The following is a 20,774-nucleotide window of genomic DNA, read 5'->3' as shown; positions in this document are numbered from 1 at the left end:
ACAGACAAAAATTGTAAAAAATGTTATTTTGGTGTATGTACCGTATTTATATTCATAAGCATGTAGTAAAAAACGGTTATTTCAATATTACAAACAGACACTCCAATTTTATTTATATGTATAGATGAGATTTAAGCTCCCGTCCCACCTGATGGTAAGTGGTAACCGTCGCCTATATACATAAAAGTACCATGAAAGTATCATACTGAAAGTACCAGGAGAACGTGAGTTTATAAATAGTTTGCTGAGAGATATGGCCAGTGAAATTGCAGTGTATGGAGACCGGACCTCGTAGTCCTTCAGATCCGTACCGTATTAAGGTCACATGATAACGTGATGTCCGTAGTGCTGTTCATGTATATAGGCGACAGTTACCACTTACCATCAGGTGGGACGTTAGCTTGGTAGCCATTACCATCATTATAAATAAAATTAATTGTATTTTTTTTAATTATCTGCAAAAGACATGTCATCATGCAAGCAAACCATGGAAATAATTATTGAAGATGTTTAAATTTAGCTACCCAAAAGACATTATATGTATTTTTATCATTTATCTTTCATTAAAAATGAAAATATAACAGAACACAGAAATAATTATTGAAGTATTAAACTTAACTAAGCAAGAGACATCCATTTTTATCTTTTATAATTTATCTTTCATGTAAAAGATAAAAATATAGCATACCATAGAAATAATTATTGAATATGTTTAAAATTAACGCAAAAGATATATCCTTTTTTATCTTTTAGATAAAAATATAGAAATAATTATTGTAATATACACATAGTCGTACGCAACGACGATAAAATTTGATCAAAAATGCAGCCTTGAAAAGGTAAAAATGGACAGACATTTTCGGATTTATATAATAATCAATATATATAAATATTAATGTTAAAAATGTTATATCTATATTAAACAAGCAGAGTGTTAAATAAAAATTTGTTATTGAATGTACAGAAATAAAGTAGCATTTGTGATATTATAGCATAAAATTTTGTAAGCGAATTGTTTTTTTTATTATACGAATTCAAATTTGTATTAAATTTGTTTTCTTTACCTTATATACTTATATTATTATAGAAACAATAGAAGTTTATACAGAAAGGGAAGACTAAGACAGCTATATCAAGCAGAATAAGGGAAAAGTCACATAGTCGTGGTCAAGTCATGAACTTATAATTTAATATTGATAACAATAGGAGATCCGCAGAAGAACCAGAGTGACCGACATAGCCCGAAGAATTGCGACTTTGAAGTGGCAATGGGCAGGGCACATGGTTAGGACTCGTAGGACAGATGGCCGTTGGGGCAGTAAAGTCCTCGAGTGGCGACCACGGACCGGAAGACGCAGCGTGGGAAGGCCTCCAGCAAGGTGGACCGACGATCTGGTCAAGATCGCTGGAAGGCATTGGATGCGAGCAGCGCAGGACCGATTGTCGTGGAGATCTTTGGGGGAGGCCTATGTCCAGCAGTGGACGTCTTCCGGGCTGCGATGATGATGATGAACAATAGATACAAGTAAAAAGTAGGTATTTTATTAATGTACGTAACTACTGTACTTAAAAGTACATATTAATAAAGTATGGTGACAAAATATATGTATCTATATATAAATAAAATCATTATGTTCAATTAATGGTCCAACTAAGTCCTGGGTTCAGGGGGGGGGGTCATGTCCCCTCCCCAGAACTAAAAGTACATATTAATAAAGTATGGTGACAAAATATATATATCTATATATAAATAAAATCATTATGTTCAATTAATGGTCCAACTAAGTCCTGGGTTCAGGGGGGGGGGGGGTCATGGCCCCCTCCCCAGAACTAAAAGTACATATTAATAAAGTATGGTGACAAAATATATATATCTATATATAAATAAAATCAATATGTTCAATTAATGGTTCAACTAAGTCCTGGGTTCAGGGGGGGGTCATGTCCCCTCCCCAGAACTAAAAGTACATATTAATATAGTATGGTGACAAAATATATGTATCTATATATAAATAAAATCATTATGTTCAATTAATGGTCCAACTAAGTCCTGGGTTCAGGGGGGGGTCATGTCCCCCTCCCCAGAACTAAAAGTACATATTAATAAAGTATGGTGACAAAATATATATATCTATATATAAATAAAATCATTGTTCAATTAATGGTCCAATTAAGTCCTGATTTCAAGGGGGTCATGACCCCCCTCCCCCTGGATCCGCTGTTGATAACGGAGGAGAGATAGGTGGAAAATGCAAGAGCTTCACCGACTATAGTGCTCTTAAATGATGAAATTTAATATATATTGCCTGGGTAGACTGCAAGAAGTGGTCTGCGTGTGTACCTGAGTCTCACCTATTTCAGCCAAGCAGCTCGTTTTGTAAGATGTGTTTTATGCTGGGGGTTTTAGTGTTATCAAGCAACTAAATAATAATAATTTCAGATATTATTATTATATTTCTTTGTAATTACATAACATATACATAGAAAACACCCAGACCGACACAAACAATCATACTCATGAATACAAATGTGACGCGTAAGGAATCGAACCCGAGACGATTGGAAGTAAGATGGAGTGCTACACCGGTAGACCATCTATACCGTCAAATTCAGCGTTACTAGTATGTTTTAGCTTTTAGCTTTTAAGTTGTATAGTATATAAGATATATAGTATTCTTAATACTGTAATGCTGAATAAATGTCTTTATTATTATTATTATTATTATTAGATAGTCATACAAATGTAAATTAATATATAATTTTTGGGCTGACCAAATTTGAAGTCTGTACCTTTCGGTCTTATTCAGCTATTTAAACCACTGACCCACGACGCTTTTCAGTAATAAAACAAGCAATAGTTCCAAATTTTGTATTTCAAACACATGATATGGGCTTCATTGTATAATATCTAATTTAACATGTAAATATATCGGCTACGCCATACATAAACAAATTAATAAGAAAATACACATGTGTTTTTTAATTTAAATATATATAACTCAAAGGTGACTGACATAGTGATCTATCAACGCACAGCCCAAACCACTGGTCGGATCGGGCTGAAATTTATTTATTTATTTTTTTAATTCAGGCTACATACACACAGGCAATTTAGCATGCAGGTAGATGTTATGACGTAGGCATCCGCTAAGAAAGGATTTTGATTAATTCTACCCCCAAGGGGATAAAATAGGGAATGAAAGTTTGTATGAAACTTTGTCAATATTAAACCGATCGGGCTGAGACTGCATTCATAAAGCTACTATGACATAGGCATCCCCTAAGAAAGGATTTTGATAGATTCCACCCCTAAGGAGATAAATTAACGCGAGCGAAGCCGCGGGCAAAAGCTAGTTAATAATAAACCAGCTGTACCCGCGACTTCGTCCATGTAGAATAGTTACCTAGAGCAAATAAAGAAAAATATTTAATAATCTAACCAAAAAAAAAGTTTCAAGCTTCTAGCTTTAAAAACGGCGATTCCATACAATCTTTCAACTCCCCTTGCAAACCTTTTTCGCATTAAGTATGGGCTACTTAAAAGTACTGTCCTTTCTCAGGGTCTAGACTATCAGTGTACCAGATTTCATTTAAATCGGTTTAGTAGTTTTGGCGTGAAAGCGAGACAGACAGACAGAGTAACTTTCTAATAGCAAGGTTTAACTAGAAAGCAAATACAAAAATACACACTTCGCAGTCGTACATTAACCGTGTGATGTTTTTTAGCATTTTAAAATCTTAAACACGTAAAGTTTTACATTTGTTTGAAAGAGCCATAGACAAGTTTCTTGCCCATTCTTCTTAGATGAATCTTAACTATCTAGGTTCTAAAAAATATAAGTAATCGTGTTAAAAACACTTAACGATTAAGTACAAAGAACATAAACATTAATATAAATATAATTATTATTTTTAACAATAAAACATTCATTACAAACTACCTTTTATAATATACTCTAACATCAGACGATTACAGCAGTATAAATATAAACCTTTTGCCATTCTCAATAGAAAAGGTATAATAAAAAAAAACAATTACATATAAAGTAGCTTAACATTACTTTATGATGGCTGTATAAATATAGTCCTTTGACTTTTTCAATATAAAAAGTAAAAAAAAATCGATTCGAACAATTTAGAAATCTTGTTCTAGGTAACCTTGATTGCTATAGCAGTATGAATATACTGCTTTTGCGTCTCTCAATTGAGAAAAATAATAAAAAAAAAACTTTGTACCCAACAATAATTTGAAAAACTCTTATTCTAACGTTGTTCAGAACTATGGTAACATAATACATTACTAAAAAATCACAAATAAAAACTACTAAATCTATTAATATATGATTATCACTTATATTATTAACAATTATAAATGCACATTTTACAATATCTATCACAATTATTAGGAATGCTTTCAGAAACAAATACACCTAATAAAATCTGTTATTTACAACGCCGTAACAAACCCTGTCAGAAGAAATGGCGCGAAACGTCAGCCATTTTGAGTTACCATTTTAATTTGTCATCTTTCTTGAATTTTACAATAACTACTGACCATTCATCTAAATTTATGTAGATATATAATAAAACAGGTCATTTATTAAATTACTTATTACATATTTATTAACAATACATATTTCTTTAATATTATTTTTTTACTTCGTTGTTACTTATTTGTTAACAATACAATATTTTTTTATATTCTTTTTTTACGACTTCAGATGGCTTCTATGTTTGAATCTAAATTCGAAATTTGTAGCACGAGTTTCATTTTGAGATCGGGGCATTCTGTCGTTTATATTTTTTTTTATTTATTCGGAAAACCAATGCTATTTACAAAGATAGTTATAGATAAAGTAAAATCAGAGACGTCACTACAGGTTTTCATATATAGAGACTTATCATCTGCCCTAAAAGCCTTATGAAGCCTTATCCCATTTATTTGTGGCGTAATATGTTTTTCTCTTCAATTCATCCCATTTCATAGACAGAGAATCTCTCTTTTCTACTTATACGCTAAAATATTAATAGAGAGATATATATATTTTAGCGTATAATTAGAAAACAACTTGTAAAAATGTGAATCAACCCCAAGAGGTCATCTTTAATTTACGTCTTAAGGGGGCCGAAGGGGTCATATTACATACAGTATTATATGACATTGTTATAATTGAATTGGGGCCTTTATTAAATTACATCACACCTTAAGGGGTCAATAAAGTATTATATGACCTGGTATTAACTGATGGTAGGGGTTCTAAATTTCCCGTAGGGGTTGATTTAAGACTACTCGTGCATTCCCTGTAACAACTAACAAAAGGGGAAGAGGAGGAATATCTTGGGGTTTTTAGCTGGTAAGATATCTAAATATATATAACTTAAAGGTGACTGACATAGTGATCTATCAACGCACAGCCCAAACCACTGGACGGATCGGGCTGAAATTTGGCATGCAGGTAGATGTTATGACGTAGGCATCCGCTAACAAAGGATGTTTATTAATTCTACCCCCAAGGGGATAAAATAGGGGATGAATGTTAGTATGAAACTTTGTCAATTTTAAACCGATCGGGCTGAGACTTTGCATGCATAAAGCTACTATGACGTAGGCATCCCCTAAGAAAGAATTTTGATAAATTTCACCCCTAAGGGTATAAAATAACGCGAGCGAAGCCGCGGGCAAAAGCTAGTAAAATATAGTTTCATTCTCTTACATTGTTATATTTACAGGACGTTCATTGTTAAAACAATTTTGTGAATATTAATAATGGAACGGAATAAATAAATATTATTATTATTAATAATAATAATAATATCCCCAGACGATTAACACAGCGCCATCTAGTCCCAAACTAGGCAGAGTTGTTATAGATACTAGACAACTGATAGTGATAATTTGATACATTTTTTTATAAGTACATACATAGAAAACACCCATATTGATACAAACAATTATACTCCTGAATACAAATGTTTATACCGAGGAATCGAACCCGCGACGGAAGCCGTCAAAAATAAGCGTAACAAACGTATATCAAATAATTATATATATATAAAGTATCCATTAAAATCAGCCTAACTTAAATACATCTTAGCCAAGTTTATAGAAAAAAAACATCAAATATAATCTATGCTACGATCAAGCAACGTTGTTCTTTATTTGTTCATAATATATTTACGACTTGCTGTACCCGCGAGTTCGTCCGCGTGGTATTTAGCTATATTTTTCTAAAATAAAACTTACCTAAGTTCCTTCTTATTACATCAGCTACCTGCCAATAAAAGTCCCGTCAAAATAGGTCCAGCCATTTCTGATATTAGCCGGAACAAACAGACAGATAAAAATTGTAAAAAATGTTATTTTGGTGTGGGTACCGTATTTATATTCCTATGCATGTAGTAAAAAACGGTTATTTCAATATTACAAACAGACACTCCAATTTTATTTATATGTATAGATATATTTAAAATTCAACTATATTGTTGTCTTTCGGATAAATTTCGAATTTGATATCAAATGTTTCCTTCACCGGAGTCAATCAGAAATAGAAATTAGATACCATTCTCTTTTGGGTCTGTAAGATTTGAACCTACGACCATTTGAACGTAAATTAGGGTAGTAAACCACTAAGATCACGACTAATTTCACAATTGTACAGTTTTGTAACTTCAACCTTTTAATATTGGCTCAGATACCGTTGTACATTGTAATTCATTGGAGATCAATATAACATACTTTACACGCAACAATAACGTTACGTGAACGCAACGAACACGCAGCGTCAACGCAACGAACACGCAGCGTAAACGCAACGACAACGCAGCGTAATCGCAACAGAAACGAAACGGTATCGCACCGTAAACGCAACAAAAACGCAGCGTAAACGCAACAATAATTTATATCCACTTATCTTCTTTCCTGCCGTTAAGCAGCGGTGTAGATTCAAGTTCTTTGCTGTCACCTTTCACAGGACTCACGTCAGGCTTCCCACTCACGTATTTTGCTAGGTTGAGGTTAGAGACCACGTATGGTATCCCGGCTAGATCGCTACTGAGCGGGTTGTAGTACTGGCGATAGCAGAATATAGCTACTGTGTATCCGAGGATAGATCCCACTAGGACATCTGTAAGTAGAAATGAAAATATTTTTTATTAAAATAAATTTAATATAATCTATACATACAAAAAAATTGGAATGTCTGTTTGTAATATTGAAATAACCGTTTTTTACTACATGCATATGAATGTAAATACGGTACATACAGTAAAATAATTTTATTTGCAATTTTTGTTTGTCTGTCTGTTTGTTCCGTAACCTCTGAAATGGCTGGACTGATTTTGACGGGACTTTTTTTGGCAAGTAGCAACTTAGGCTACTTTTATTTTAGAAAAATATAGTTAAATTCCACACGGACGAAGTCGCGGTAACAGCTAGTATATAAATAAATTCTTCATTCGCCAATTACAGACTGCCCCCATTGATCGATCCCCCGCTCTGAACACTCCAAAGAACAACAAAGTAACGCCGACAGACCCCTCCGATCTGTTCCCGGTCCAATTCAAGGGGAGATCGACGATCGGATTACGATAGTCTGAGCTGAAGTTTGGCGTGGGCTATTCTCTATGAGTGGCGACCACGGACCGGAAGACGCAGCGTGGGAAGGCCTCCAGCCAGATGGACCGCCTATCTGGTCAAGATCGCTGGAAGGCATTGGATGCGAGCAGCGCAGGACCGATCGTCGTGGAGATCTTTGGGGGAGGCCTATGTCCAGCAGTGGACGTCTTCCGGGCTGCGATGATGATGATAATGATGAGCTGAAGTTTGAACTCCTAGCAGTGCTAGTCAGCCGCTCCATAAGTCCTTCCTTTGGTTCGGAGTGCCATCTGCACTCGCCCCCTATCGTCCGGTGAAGCTGTAAAGGCCAGCTGCGGCCAACAGCATTAGAGTAGTGCGAAAAAAAATTAACAAATATGTAAGTATAATGTATTAATCTTAGTAAAAAATTACTTTAAATAATATAGACTACAGATATAGTCTATGGGAACGTCGGAAACATAGAGGCATTGATTCTGTAGCCTAAAAATACATTGTAAGACGCGATTTATAATAAACTAACTTTTGCTCGCGGCTTCGCTCGCGTTAATTTATCTTCTTAGGGATGGAATTTATCAAAATCCTTTCTTAGGGGATGCCTACGTCATAGTAGCTTTATGCATGCAAAGTCTCAGCCCGATCGGTTTAAAATTGACAAAGTTTCATACAAACTTTCATCCCCTATTTTATCTCCTTGGGGGTAGACTTAATCAAAATCCTTTCTTAGCGGATGCCTACGTCATAACATCTACCTGCATGCCAAATTTCAGCCCGATCCGTCCGGTTGTTGGGCTGTGCGTTGATAGATCACTATGTCAGTCACCTTATACCGCGGGCAAAAGCTAGTATATGGTATGTATTTGGTAAAAGTAACAAGGTTCACACACAACATGTCAATCAATCAATATCATTTCTTCTTAAATATAATAATTCCTAAGTTCTATTCTGATTTTCATATACGAAATATACTGATATGCCAATTCTAAACATGTTAAATTATTAGTAGTAACTAGCAATCGAAGAAAATTGGTATATGAGAACTGGCCAAGATAGACCTTAGGCTACAGTATATTATCCTAAGTTATAAGAAGAAATGTATTATATATTGTTATAAATACATTTCAAGATATTGAACTTGGCACCCATTTAGATCTCACCTCTTTTGTCGTAGAAGTCAACAATCAAGGTATATATCATAATATTAAACTCGGCTATCATTTCACATTTATGTTTTTGATGGGATACAATATACTGATCTGGCAATAGAACTAAAAATACAATAGCAGGCAGAAACAGAGAAAACTCTCCCAATTATTATCTCGTCCAGCATCCCTACACACTATCCTCAAGATATTACAACTTCAGCCACTTACTTTCATAGAAATAATCTTTATTCAAATAAACTTAATATAAGCACTTTTGAATAGTCAGATTTTTTATTCTACCGCTTATTCGGAATGCAGATTCATCACAAGAAGAACACAGCAAGTTTCTTGTGTGTTGCTCTTGTAAATAATATACTTCTCCAAAAGCAATACTAAACACTTGTAAAAAAGTCCGAAATTTTTGTCTATTCAAAAATAATCTTAAATTGTTGGCAACAGTTTTTTATATAAATTATTTTTAAACCATATATTTTTTATTTACAATTTTTGACAGATATTTTTTATTATATTGTTTTGCTACATTGTGTCATATATTCTACCACTAAATACATCATTCAGGTTTGGTAAGTTATTTTATTTGTTCTACCCTAATTCACTGCCGTTGCCAGCCGTGATACTCATTTATCATTTACATTATTCAAATTGGCTTGTATCAATAATGGACAGATACGAATTTAATAAATTTAACAATAGTACGGACCTTGCCAGTGGTGGTGGTAGTCGCAGGTGCGCGAGAGCGCGACGGCGGCGGCCAGCACCAGCGGCGCCAGCGCGGCCAGCAGGCGCGGGGAGCTGCCGCGTCTCCGCGACACCACGCCCAGCCGACCGCACGCCCACGCCGCCGCCACGCCCAGCGAGCAGAACGACACTGCGCACCGGACACGGCATCATTATGATGGTGATGATGACGATGAGGGTGATGATGACGATGAGGGTGATGATGACGATGAGGGTGATGATGACGATGAGGGTGATGATGTCGACGATGAGGGTGATGATGACAGTGGTGACGATGACGTCATTATAATACAGCGGGACGTTATCGACTACATACGGACTAGGAGTAACCTGACATTAAGGGTGACTCAGCTGGAGTAGAGTCACAACGCGAGTTTCCAGTCGTTTGTGGCCCGACTTCCCACCAACAGTCTGACTATTTTCATGAAGGAGGACTACTGGCCGAAGAGTGTGTTTATAGTTATATTTTATACTAGCTGTCCAGACAAACGTTATTTTGCCTTAAAATAAAAAAAAAAATTAGGGGTGAACTATCCCTGACATTTAGGGGGATGAAAAATAGATGTTGGCCGATTCTCAGACCTACTCAATACGCTCACAAAATTTCATGAGAATCCGTCAAGCCGTTTCGGAGGAGTATGGGAACGAAAACTGTGACACGAGAATTTTACATCATAATTTTTCCCTATCGTCCAGTTCAGTATATAGATCCAATTGAGAAGAACTGGCAAGAAACTCAACTGATTTTTTTCTTTTTCAGGCTGTTGTTTACAATGTATATTTATATAGGTGTCTATGTCTAACATTAAATGAAAATCCAGTGCATGAACAACTATTGCCTTACACGCTCGTCATTCAAGTAATCGTTTTAATAATTAAGTTAAATTGCTATCAATAACTTTTACAATTAACTTTCATATTCAAAATATCTCTATTCATGTAGGTCTATTACAGACTCTTATGATATGTCAAATCTACCGTCAGTTCCGAGTTTCTTGCTTGTTCATCACAAGAAGAACAAACAAGAAACTTGCGTGTTGCTCTTTTAAGTAAATGTTGTTCTAAATAAATACACATTAACAAGGATTAGGCATTCTACAAATAATAACTACAATTTGGGGTTTTGTTGTGGTCGTGTGGTCTATATTAGAATAGAATAGAAAATCATTTATTTAAATAAACTTAATTTAAGCACTTTTGAATACTCAAGCAATTGTTTATAAAAAATATTATTTGTCCATTTTGACCCACTCAACACTTCCTATACCACGCTCTATTGGGTTGAAAGAGAATGGAAGTTTGAGGTAAGTTAAAATATAGTAGTAGATACCATATTACCGACCCCTACAGTGAAAACTTCTATTAAAGACTTCCCCTGTATCAAATCGCAGCGGGAGCCTAAGATTTAAGACAAATCAAAATATACACATTAAAAAAAAAAAAACGGTGAAACAAATAACGGGGAATAAAAAAAAAAAACTATATTACCGACCTATCCTCTACTTACAAATTGTTTTTATAAGTCAGTAATTCTAAGCAGCCTATTACAAATGATAAGAAAATATTGCCAATGAAACTGGACCTTAAAATGACCACTAATCTCGAATCGAAACTGAATACTAAAGTAATATCAGTAGGTATTCTATTGAAGTATCAAGTTATTACTTGACTATTCATAATTCATAATAACAGCATATTAGAAGAGATCTCTTTTAGAGATAAGTCCTCCTTTGTTAACATTAGCTGTAATTAATATACTTACAAATGTATTTAAGTGCAATAAAGAATATTTACATTTTTTTTAATCTACCGCTCATTCGGAAAGCTGTCTCATCACAAGAAGAACGAGCAAGAAACTTGTGTGTTGCTCTTTTAAATAATCCTTGTAAGTTTACATTTACAAGTCGAAACGTGTGAATACAAACTGCCAACCAACGCTATTTTTTTTGGGTCAAATATAAATATACAATAAGATTAAATCAGTCGTAGTGATTAGGGCAGACCAGTCCCTACAAGCAGCACCGCACGAGTATGACGGATGAGCCAGCCATCACTGCGCTCGACCATATTTTAGGACCAATGACCCGGCCCACCACGCCGCCACATGTCTGGACATTTTACTGAGCATGACTACTATTCCACTCGACCTCGTCACAGCTTAACAAGACGTTAATGCTTTGCACAGATCTTCTAAACGACCTGTATATTAAATAATAATTTTAGTACTTACAACTGCTGTGGCCGCTGGGGAATGACTTCCTCCCCTCCATGATGTCCAGGGGGTCCCCAGTACATTGTAGATACGGCCTGTTGACACCGTCCGGGAAGCAGCGGTAGAAGAAATCGGGTCGAGGACGACCTGCATTCAAAATTAATAGAGATAATCTTTATTAAAACAAACTTAATGTACTTTAGAATAGTCATATTTTTTTATTCTACCACTCATTCGGAACGCAGACTCATCACAAGAAATCATCATCACTTAGATTGTGGAATGAACTACCTGCCGAGATTTTCTCACGAGACTACAGCATGGGGTTTTTCAAGAAGGGTATATTAAGGTTTCTTAAAATCGGCAACGCGCACGTGACACCCCTGGTGTTTCAGGCGTTCATAGGCTACGGTAACCGTTTACCATCAGATGGGCCGTATGCTATATAGTATAAAATAAAAGAAGAACGAGTAAGAAACTTGCGTGTTGCTCTTTTAAATAAATGTCATTCAGAAATTTAAGAATAATTCTGAAGTTTAAGAATTTTGTATGAATACATAAAAAAAATAAACCTGTACAATTGGCACTGTGACATCTAGTCCCACGGTAAGCAGAGCTTGTTGAGTTTCTTGCTCATTCTTCTTGTGATGAATCTGCATTCCGAATGAGTGGTAGAATCAAAATATGACTACTCAAAAGTACTTGTAATGAGTTTATTTGAATAAAGATTATTTCTATTTCTATTTCTATTTCCTCTGTTAGATCTGGATTCGTAATAATGTTACGTTTATTCACCCGTCACCCGTTATTAATGTTATTTTATAATTGAAATTGACTTTTTTTTATTTATCACTAACTGTGCCCCGCGGTTTTAGTGGCATATCTGTTAACCCAGGGTGTCAACTACCTGTATACCAAATTTCATCAAAATTGGTCCAGGCGTTTGAGCGTGAAGAAGTAACAAATGTACACACCAGAGATGTTATGGATATGAAATTTCGGATTCGGATAAGTTTCGGATATAGGAATGATACGGATTATATTTCGGATTATCCGTTAGTTTCGGATAATTTCGGATATTAATTATTCAAGGATTTCAAAAGTAAAATACAAGTAGCTAATAAATGGTTACATAACGATTATCCGTTATCCGATAGTTTCGGTTACAATCTTACGGATATTTTTTATCGGATATCCGATAGTTTCGGTTACGGTTACGGATATTTTTTCGGATATTTTCGGTTACGGATATTTTTTTTATCCGAATTTCAAATAGTAAAATACAAATAGCTAATAAAATGGTTACATAATCGTAGTTTCGGTCTCAATTTTTTTTAGGCTATCCGATAGTTTCCGCGGTTACGGATATTTTTTTTATCGGATATCCGATAGTTTCGGTCGGTTAAACTTTTTTATCGGATTCCGATAGTTTCGGTTACGGTTACGGATATTTTTTTATATCGGATATCCGATAGTTTCGGTTACGTTACGGATATTTTTTTATCGGATATCCTTTAACATCGGATATCACACAAACTCACAAATCTTTCGCGGTTACGGATATTATAATATAAGTGTTACGGATATTTTTTTTATCGGATATCAATTTCGGTTAGGTTACGGATATTTTTTTTATAGTTTCCGATAGTTTCGGTTACGGTTATTTATTTTTTTTATCGGATATCCGATAGTTACGCAGTTACAATTTTTTTTTAAACTATTTGGGAACCAACATGCTCTAGGATTTATAATATAAGTAGGAATGGCTGATTTTCATAAGAGCCCGAAAATGTGTTATATGAATCAATATTTTTTTATTTGATTAGCTCACCTGCTATTAACTTCATGGTATCCGTAAGTACCCCGTTTATACCCAACGCTAGGGACCAGGCGAGAAGTATCTGAAATTATAAATATTTTGACTTCACTACATAGTATAAAACAAAGTCGCTGTCGCTGTGTGTCCGTACCTATGTATGCTTAAATCTTTAAAACTACGCAACGGATTTTGAAGCGGTTTTTTTAATAGAGAATGATTCAAGAGGAAGGTTTATATATATAATATATGTACACCGTGCGAAGCCGGGGCGAGTAGCTAGTAACACATACAATAATAAAATCAGGACAATTCACACAGCGCCATCTAGACCCAAGTTAAGCTTAATTTACCACGATGTGCTAACTGACCTGATCTCATGCTCATCTTATCATCCTCCTCTGTTGCCAGCGTATACCGTTAGCGCAGGCGGGTGCATCATTACATTGTCATTCATAAGAGTTAAGGCAGCAATAGATGGTCCACTCCACGAGTGTACCAGAATGGCAGCCAGTAGAGACAAAAAGTGATTATAATATACATATATTAAAATCACTAGTATCCTGATGACTTAGACGTCATGTTGGTTGATCAGGGAGAGAAACACCTCAATGCCTACAATATTCACAATTACCTATCTCTTATTTGTTTTTTTATTTTTGTGGCTTGGCACGTTGATGTATTTGCCAAAGACAAAATTAAAGAAACTTGTTTACCGATTAAATAAATTTAGGATACGGAATTCGGTATAGGATCTGTACAATCGAACGAGATTACATGTTTGTTTTAGTTCCTAAGTGTGCCACTAGATGGCGTTGTTTTGTTTTATACTTTTTTCTACATCGCGCTATTTAGATTTTTTTTGGAACACATATAGTCTTTTAATAATTATTAATTACATAATATAACAACCACTGTGGAAAGGTTTCCGTAGTTTAATTTATTTAACTACCCTAATCAAAGTACACCCTTGGGGATCCGTGGATGAGATCATTCAATATTCACATGTAATGTGTAATGCCGGTTGGACAGGGAGAGAAACACCTCCATGCCTACAATATTCACAATTACCTATCTCTTATTTGTTTTTTTTTTTTACTTTTTGTGGCTTGGCACGTTGGTAAGATTTTTACGAACTTAGTACGTCATATTTATTTATATTTAATTAGCAGCCTCAAAAATAAGTTTCAAGCTTCTAGCTTCAAAAATGACGATTCTTCCATACAATCTTTCATCCCCAATTTCAACCCATTACAACCCATTTTTTGCATTAAAAAGTAGCCTATGTCCTTTCTCAGGGTCTAGACTATCTGTGTACCAAATTTCATTTAAATCGGTAATAACAGTAGTTTTGGAGTGAAAGCGAGACAGACAGAGTTACTGTCGCATTTATAATATTAGTATTGGTAATCAACGTCTATGTGACAGAGATGCAATATCACGCCGCAAAGACAATGGGTCGACCATTGTCTTTGCGGCGTGATATTGCATCTCTGTGCATTTTCTACCGCATATATCACGGGGAGTGTTCTGAGGAATTGTTCGGATTAATACCAGCTGCTGAGTTTCACCACCGTACCACCCGCCAGAAACTGAAATACCATCCTGATCATCTGGATGACGCCATTCATCTTCTTCCACAGTGCGGTTTTCTAGAAAATTTGCCTCGCACAACCACATTGTGGAATCACCTTCCAGCAATGGTATTTCCGAACCGATACGATATTGAAACCTTCAAGAAAAGCTTATTCCTTTTTAAAAGGCCGACAACGTACTTGCAATTCCCCTGGTGTTGCGGGTGCTCATGGGCGGCGGTAATCACTTACCATCAGGTGAGCCGCATGCTCGTTTGTCCCCTGTGTTATAAAAACAAAAATATATTACCTCTAATGCATCATTACAGTCGTTACAAGCCGCCCAGGCTAGTAATGACAGTGTGAAAGGAACAGACAGTACTATAGCCCACAGCGCGCCGCCCGGCACGTACGAGTCTTGCCTCGGATATTTGTACTCCGTTTCCAAGTCTGATTCATGGATAACACGAACGAAGGGCGCCATTGTCTCCATATAACTGAAACAAAACAATTTTATATATATAATATCCGCTGTTATTATTTATCTATTTTTTGACGATCTCGGTGGTCTAGCGGTTTAGCACACCGCTTTACGACCGATGGTCGCGGGTTCGGTTCCTCGCACGACACAAAGATTTGTATTTATGAGTATGATTGTTTGTATCGGTCTGGGTGTTTTATATGTATAATATGTATGTGTTTACGAAAAAAAATTCTATGTGCTTGTATCAGTTATCTAGTACCCATAACACAAGCTTTAGGTAGCTTAACTTGGGACTAGATGGCGCTGTGTGAATTGTCCTGAGATTATTATTATTATATAATTTCATTATTATGCTCTTATCATTTGTATGCAGACGATCTTCAGGTTTACTGTCAAGCTTTGGCTTCTGAGCTTTATGAGGCCATCGACCAACTGAACAGTGATCTCGATCATATACTCAAATGGTCCAACAAGTTTGGAGTATCGGTTAATCCTACCAAGTGCCAGGCGATAATCTTTGGTAGCAAACAACAACTTGGCAAAATTCATTATGGCACTTTACCTCCAGTTCTCTTCAACAACCAACCGATTCCTTACAGTTCATCGGTAAAAAATCTTGGTTTGCTGATGGACAGTTCTCTCGGTTGGAACGACTGTGTTAGTGAGATTAGTCGTAAAGTTGCGCTGACGCTGCGTAACTTATATAGGTTTAAAAACTTCCTGCCGATTGGCACAAAAATTCTCCTTGTCCAATCCTTAGTCCTTCCCACTATTGATTATGCTGATGTGTGCTGTTCTGACATGAATGTTGACCTTTTAAACAAATTGGATCGTCTTCTCAATAACTCTATCCGCTTCATTTTTAATCTCCGCAAGTTTGATCATATTTCTTCTTTTCGTTCACAGCTTAAATGGCTACCTATCGGTTACCGTAGAAATGTACGTATGTTATGTACTCTCTATTCTGTTCTATACGGTCCAAATTCTCCTGATTATATTAACAGTAAATTTCATTTCCATGGGGACAACACCAATATTCGCTCAACTCGAAAATTCTTACTTCATATCCCAGCTCATCTATCTGGTTTCGTCCACTATTCCTTCGCCGTTCAGGCTATTAAACTTTGGAATGACTTACCCCTTAATATCAAGACCGCCACGAGTAGATTTTCTTTTAAACGTAATACTGTGGGACTACTATCTAAATTCGTAAATTTGTTTTTTTTTATTTATTTTATTTTTCTCTCGTTTCTCTTTAACTTATATTTTTCTTTTTATTCTCTGTGGTGTAACTGTCAGATTGTTTGGTATGTATTCATATAGTTGTGTATGTATTGTGTATGAGTAGGGGAGCGGGGGGCACATTGTTACAATTTTTAGATAAATGTTAATATGACAAAAGCTATGAAACAAATTATACATTGGATTACTGCCGGAAGTTAGTATCTATTTAGCTATTAAAATATGACTGAAAAATTATTAAAATGTATGTAATTTTTTCATATGGGAAATTTAACTAAACAAGTCGATTGTAACATCTTACCCCCCAATTTTAATATAGTATGTTACATCATCGGGGCATTATGTTACGTTGTAGATAAATAAACACAATCATTAATTATACATATTTTTTTATTATTATTTTAAAACATTATAAACAATAGATATATATATTAAACAGTCTTGTAACATTTAAAAATTTAGGATAACCAGTCCTGCCCAGCCATATTATTTTTATACCAACTGGGGGGAATATTTTTTAAATCGAGTTTTATAGAAATAGAAATAGAAATAATCTTTATTCAAATAAACTCATTACAAGCACTTTTGAATAGTCATATTTTGATTCTACCACTCATTCGGAATGCAGATTCATCACAAGAAGAATGAGCAACAAACTTGTGTGTTGCTCTTTTTAATAGATGTTTTTTTATATAAATAATTTTTATATAGGCACAGTATAACAAACTCATTATTAGTGTAATTAGATAATATTGTCAGTGCTATGGATTTGAAGTTTTTCTATAAAAACATTATTATCGTTAACGAATTCTTCAATTTTATAGTAAGCTAAACGTAGTTGTTACATGTAACAACTTACCCCAAACAATTGTAACTACTTGCCCCATGATACGTTTTTTAATATAAATTGAAGTCATCATTAATGTATATCAATATCAGAATAAAATAATATTTTAAATTCAAGGTAGATATGTAATGAACGTTCAAGGTTAAACATTTTGAGGAAATAAAAGATATAGACATCAGGAATCAAAAATTTCGTAAAAGATTTTTTTACTTACTTGGTTAAAATCGAGACACATGCACACAACCGCTCCTTGGCGCTTGGCGGGTCATTGATAGTTTTTATCTAGTGCACGACGTTATAAGAACACAAATGAGTCAAATTATATCCATCAAAGAGTTTAAAATCCCGGTAAAAACGCGTGTAACTTCCTACCCCTGTAACAACGTGCCCCCCGCTCCCCTATGTATTTGTATATCATATTATATATTCCTTCTTTGTTTATATATTTTTATATTTATGTATTATTGTAAATGTAATAGTATAAATATTATTATATCATTTTTTATGCCTTGATTTTTATTTTTTTTTGTTATGATTATTTTTGCAACGCCAACAATTTTTCTCTGCACCACCAATGGTTGACTGGCAGAAAATACCGCATGGTGTTAAGTCCGCCAAATGTACTGTTACTTTTGTAGTGTGCATTAAAGTTATATAAATAAATAAATTATTGTTATTATTTTATTATATGTAATTTTTTTATGGATGATAATGGAATGGTGCACCCTCCTGCGCTAACGGTGGCGGGGCACCAGTGGAGGATGAGGAGGTTAGCACATCGTGACAAATTCACTAAGAATTTATAACGATGGTATCTAGGGGTAACCGCGTGGAGGTCAACCTGACATGGTACATTGCTAGCAATAATATCATCAGTCCACATTACTAACAATCTCCTTTCCGTAGGACTGTTATGGTCAAATCAGAACTTATATCTTGTACTCAATTTACGTCGAACAATGTTTTGACACTATTTCACAACCATACGTCAATTGTTTTGATTTCCAGCACAGGAGGATTCACTTGTCGCAAGGTCAATGTCCGTGGGGCCGGCGGGGCGCGGTATCCGCGAGCGGGGATCCGCCGTGCATGTATCTCATCCTATCATCCTCCACTGGTGCCCCGCCAGCGTAAACAGATAGCGCAGGCGGGTGCACCATTCCATTATCAGCCATAAAAAGGACCCGCCGAGTTAATAAGTGTAAAGAAGAATATTTTATTCTAGCTTTTGCCCGCGGCTTCGCTCGCGTTAATTTATCCCCTTAGGGGTGGAATTTATCAAAATCCTTTCTTAGGGGATGCTTACGTCATAGTAGATTTATGCATGCAAAGTCTCAGCCCGATCGGTTTAAAATTGACAAAGTTTCGTACAAACTTTCATCTCCTATTTTATCCCCTTGTGGGTAGAATTAATCAAAATCCTTTCTTAGCGGATGCCTACTTTATAACATCTACCTGCATGCCAAATTTCAGCCTGATCCGTCCAGTGGTTTGAGCTGTGCGTTGATAGATCACTATGTCAGTCACCTTTGAGTTATATACTTATATATTTTATATATATGATGGTGGTTATTTTTATTTTATGGTAAAAAATAGGTCAGATTGTCCACTCCAGAGTCACTGAATATCATTGCAATACTGTGGACCTAGTGCATCTGGACATCAAGTAATATATATTACTAGCTGTTCCCATGACTTCGTCCGCATTAAATTTAACTTTATTTTTCTAAAATAAAAGTAGCCTATATTACTCCTTATTACATCAGCTACATGCGAAAAAAAGTACCGTCAAAATTGGTCCTGCCATTTCAGAGATTAGCCGGAACAAAGAGACAGACAAAAATTGTAGAAAATGTTATTTTGGTGTATGTATTACATTATCGTATTTATATTCATATGCATGTAGTAAAAAACGGTTATTTCAATATTACAAACAGACACTCCAATTTTATTTATATGTAAGTATAGATAATTTACTAACATGGTTTACATGTTGTTTACTAATATATATTCGGTTATTTTGGATTCCATATCCTGTTTACTAATATATATATTAGTCATATTAGATAAAAAATAAAAAAATATAATAAAGTTGAGCAACTGGCATTTGAGAATAAAATCTTTATCCGATAAATAAAAAAAATAAAATTCTTATTAAAATAAAAATCGATCTATTATTACAAAAACAAAAATTATCTAGTTTCAATACTAAATGTCGCGTCACTAGTTTTATATAGGCAATAATTAAACTAGGCGATTATTAAGATAAGATACTGTAGTATTTGTTTATCATAAATTCAACTTAAATACATACGTATTACAGTCTCAATTGCATTGTAATAGTAGTTTATTTAAGTTTTCACTAAACAATTAATGTGAAATAGCTTCAAGGTGATGTTATAAGAAATTTGCATAACAAAAACAATCTAGTCTAATGTTTATGTTAGAGAATAAAATTACAGACGTATTTTAGTTTCTATACAATTAATTTGCTCTGTATTCAATTTATAGGTATTTTTCCTGAATATAATGCATTAAAATGTTATACATTAGTCATAATTTTAACAGTAAAATATTTTTATTGTTGCTATATTTATTTGTACACCATATGTTGCGAACTTACCAAAAAGTTGACAGTAAAACGATTCTAACGAGTATTTCAATAAATAGATTGAAGCTAGCAGAACGTATCAGAGGCATTGTGCACAGAAATTTTGTGGTTGTGATCGAAAAAAATATTGTTATTAATGTTTTTGCGAAATGTGTGCAAAATAGAAGTACGTGATAATTTGACAGTATGAAGGACAGTGGCACAGACTAAAACGACAACAGTTCACCACAGACTAATTAGATAAATGAAAGTGACATTAGTGGTTCTGTTTGGAAAGTAAACCCGAGAAACGTAAAACGTCAATTTAACTTTACATAATTTCTGGAGACTTTTAATTTTACTAATACTAAATAGTAAGCATCCTCGGTTACTACAAGTTATTACTTTTATTTTATCTTTTTAAAATAGTGTCCATTCACGTCAATACATTGCTGCATCCGATAGAACCACTGAGAAAAGCACTTTGCCCACTCGTCCTTAAGTTCTCTTT

At 34.8% G+C, this 20,774-nt stretch overlaps 1 protein-coding gene across 4 annotated transcripts; it reads right to left on the bottom strand.

Moving 5' to 3' along the window:
- Positions 1-5,153: 5,153 nt before the first annotated feature.
- Positions 5,154-20,461, bottom strand: LOC131850388 (phospholipid phosphatase 5). Of its 4 annotated transcripts, none has more exons than XM_059200597.1 (6): positions 20,297-20,461; positions 15,411-15,597; positions 13,542-13,611; positions 11,729-11,857; positions 9,461-9,628; positions 5,154-7,124 (listed from the first exon to the last, which is right to left on the bottom strand). In XM_059200597.1, the coding sequence occupies exons 1-6, from the start codon at positions 20,371-20,373 to the stop codon at positions 6,898-6,900; spliced, it is 858 nt and encodes a 285-aa protein (XP_059056580.1). In that variant the 5' UTR covers positions 20,374-20,461; the 3' UTR covers positions 5,154-6,897. The 4 variants fall into 4 exon arrangements, with proteins under 4 accessions (XP_059056580.1, XP_059056581.1, XP_059056582.1 ...); XM_059200598.1 differs by lacking the exon at positions 20,297-20,461 and adding an exon at positions 17,888-18,041; XM_059200599.1 differs by lacking the exon at positions 20,297-20,461 and adding an exon at positions 16,723-16,814.
- Positions 20,462-20,774: the final 313 nt, after the last annotated feature.

The sequence above is a fragment of the Achroia grisella genome, unplaced genomic scaffold, assembly GCF_030625045.1.
Source record: "Achroia grisella isolate CSIRO2021 unplaced genomic scaffold, CSIRO_AGI_Agris_v1 utg768, whole genome shotgun sequence".
Classification (NCBI taxonomy): domain Eukaryota; kingdom Metazoa; phylum Arthropoda; class Insecta; order Lepidoptera; family Pyralidae; genus Achroia; species Achroia grisella.
This window is presented reverse-complemented; position numbering and strand designations above follow the sequence as displayed.

Bases quoted from the DNA above. Each gene is read 5' to 3' on its own strand.
- LOC131850388 (XM_059200597.1), bottom strand. From the start codon at position 20,373: ATGCCTCTGATACGTTCTGCTAGCTTCAATCTATTTATTGAAATACTC. The intron at 9,629-11,728 runs GTAAGTACTAAA...TCCGGTGCGCAG, and splicing joins CCCCAGCGGCCACAGCAGTT to TGTCGTTCTGCTCGCTGGGC. The intron at 7,125-9,460 runs GTCCGTACTATT...TTCTACTTACAG, and splicing joins CTACCACCACCACTGGCAAG to ATGTCCTAGTGGGATCTATC.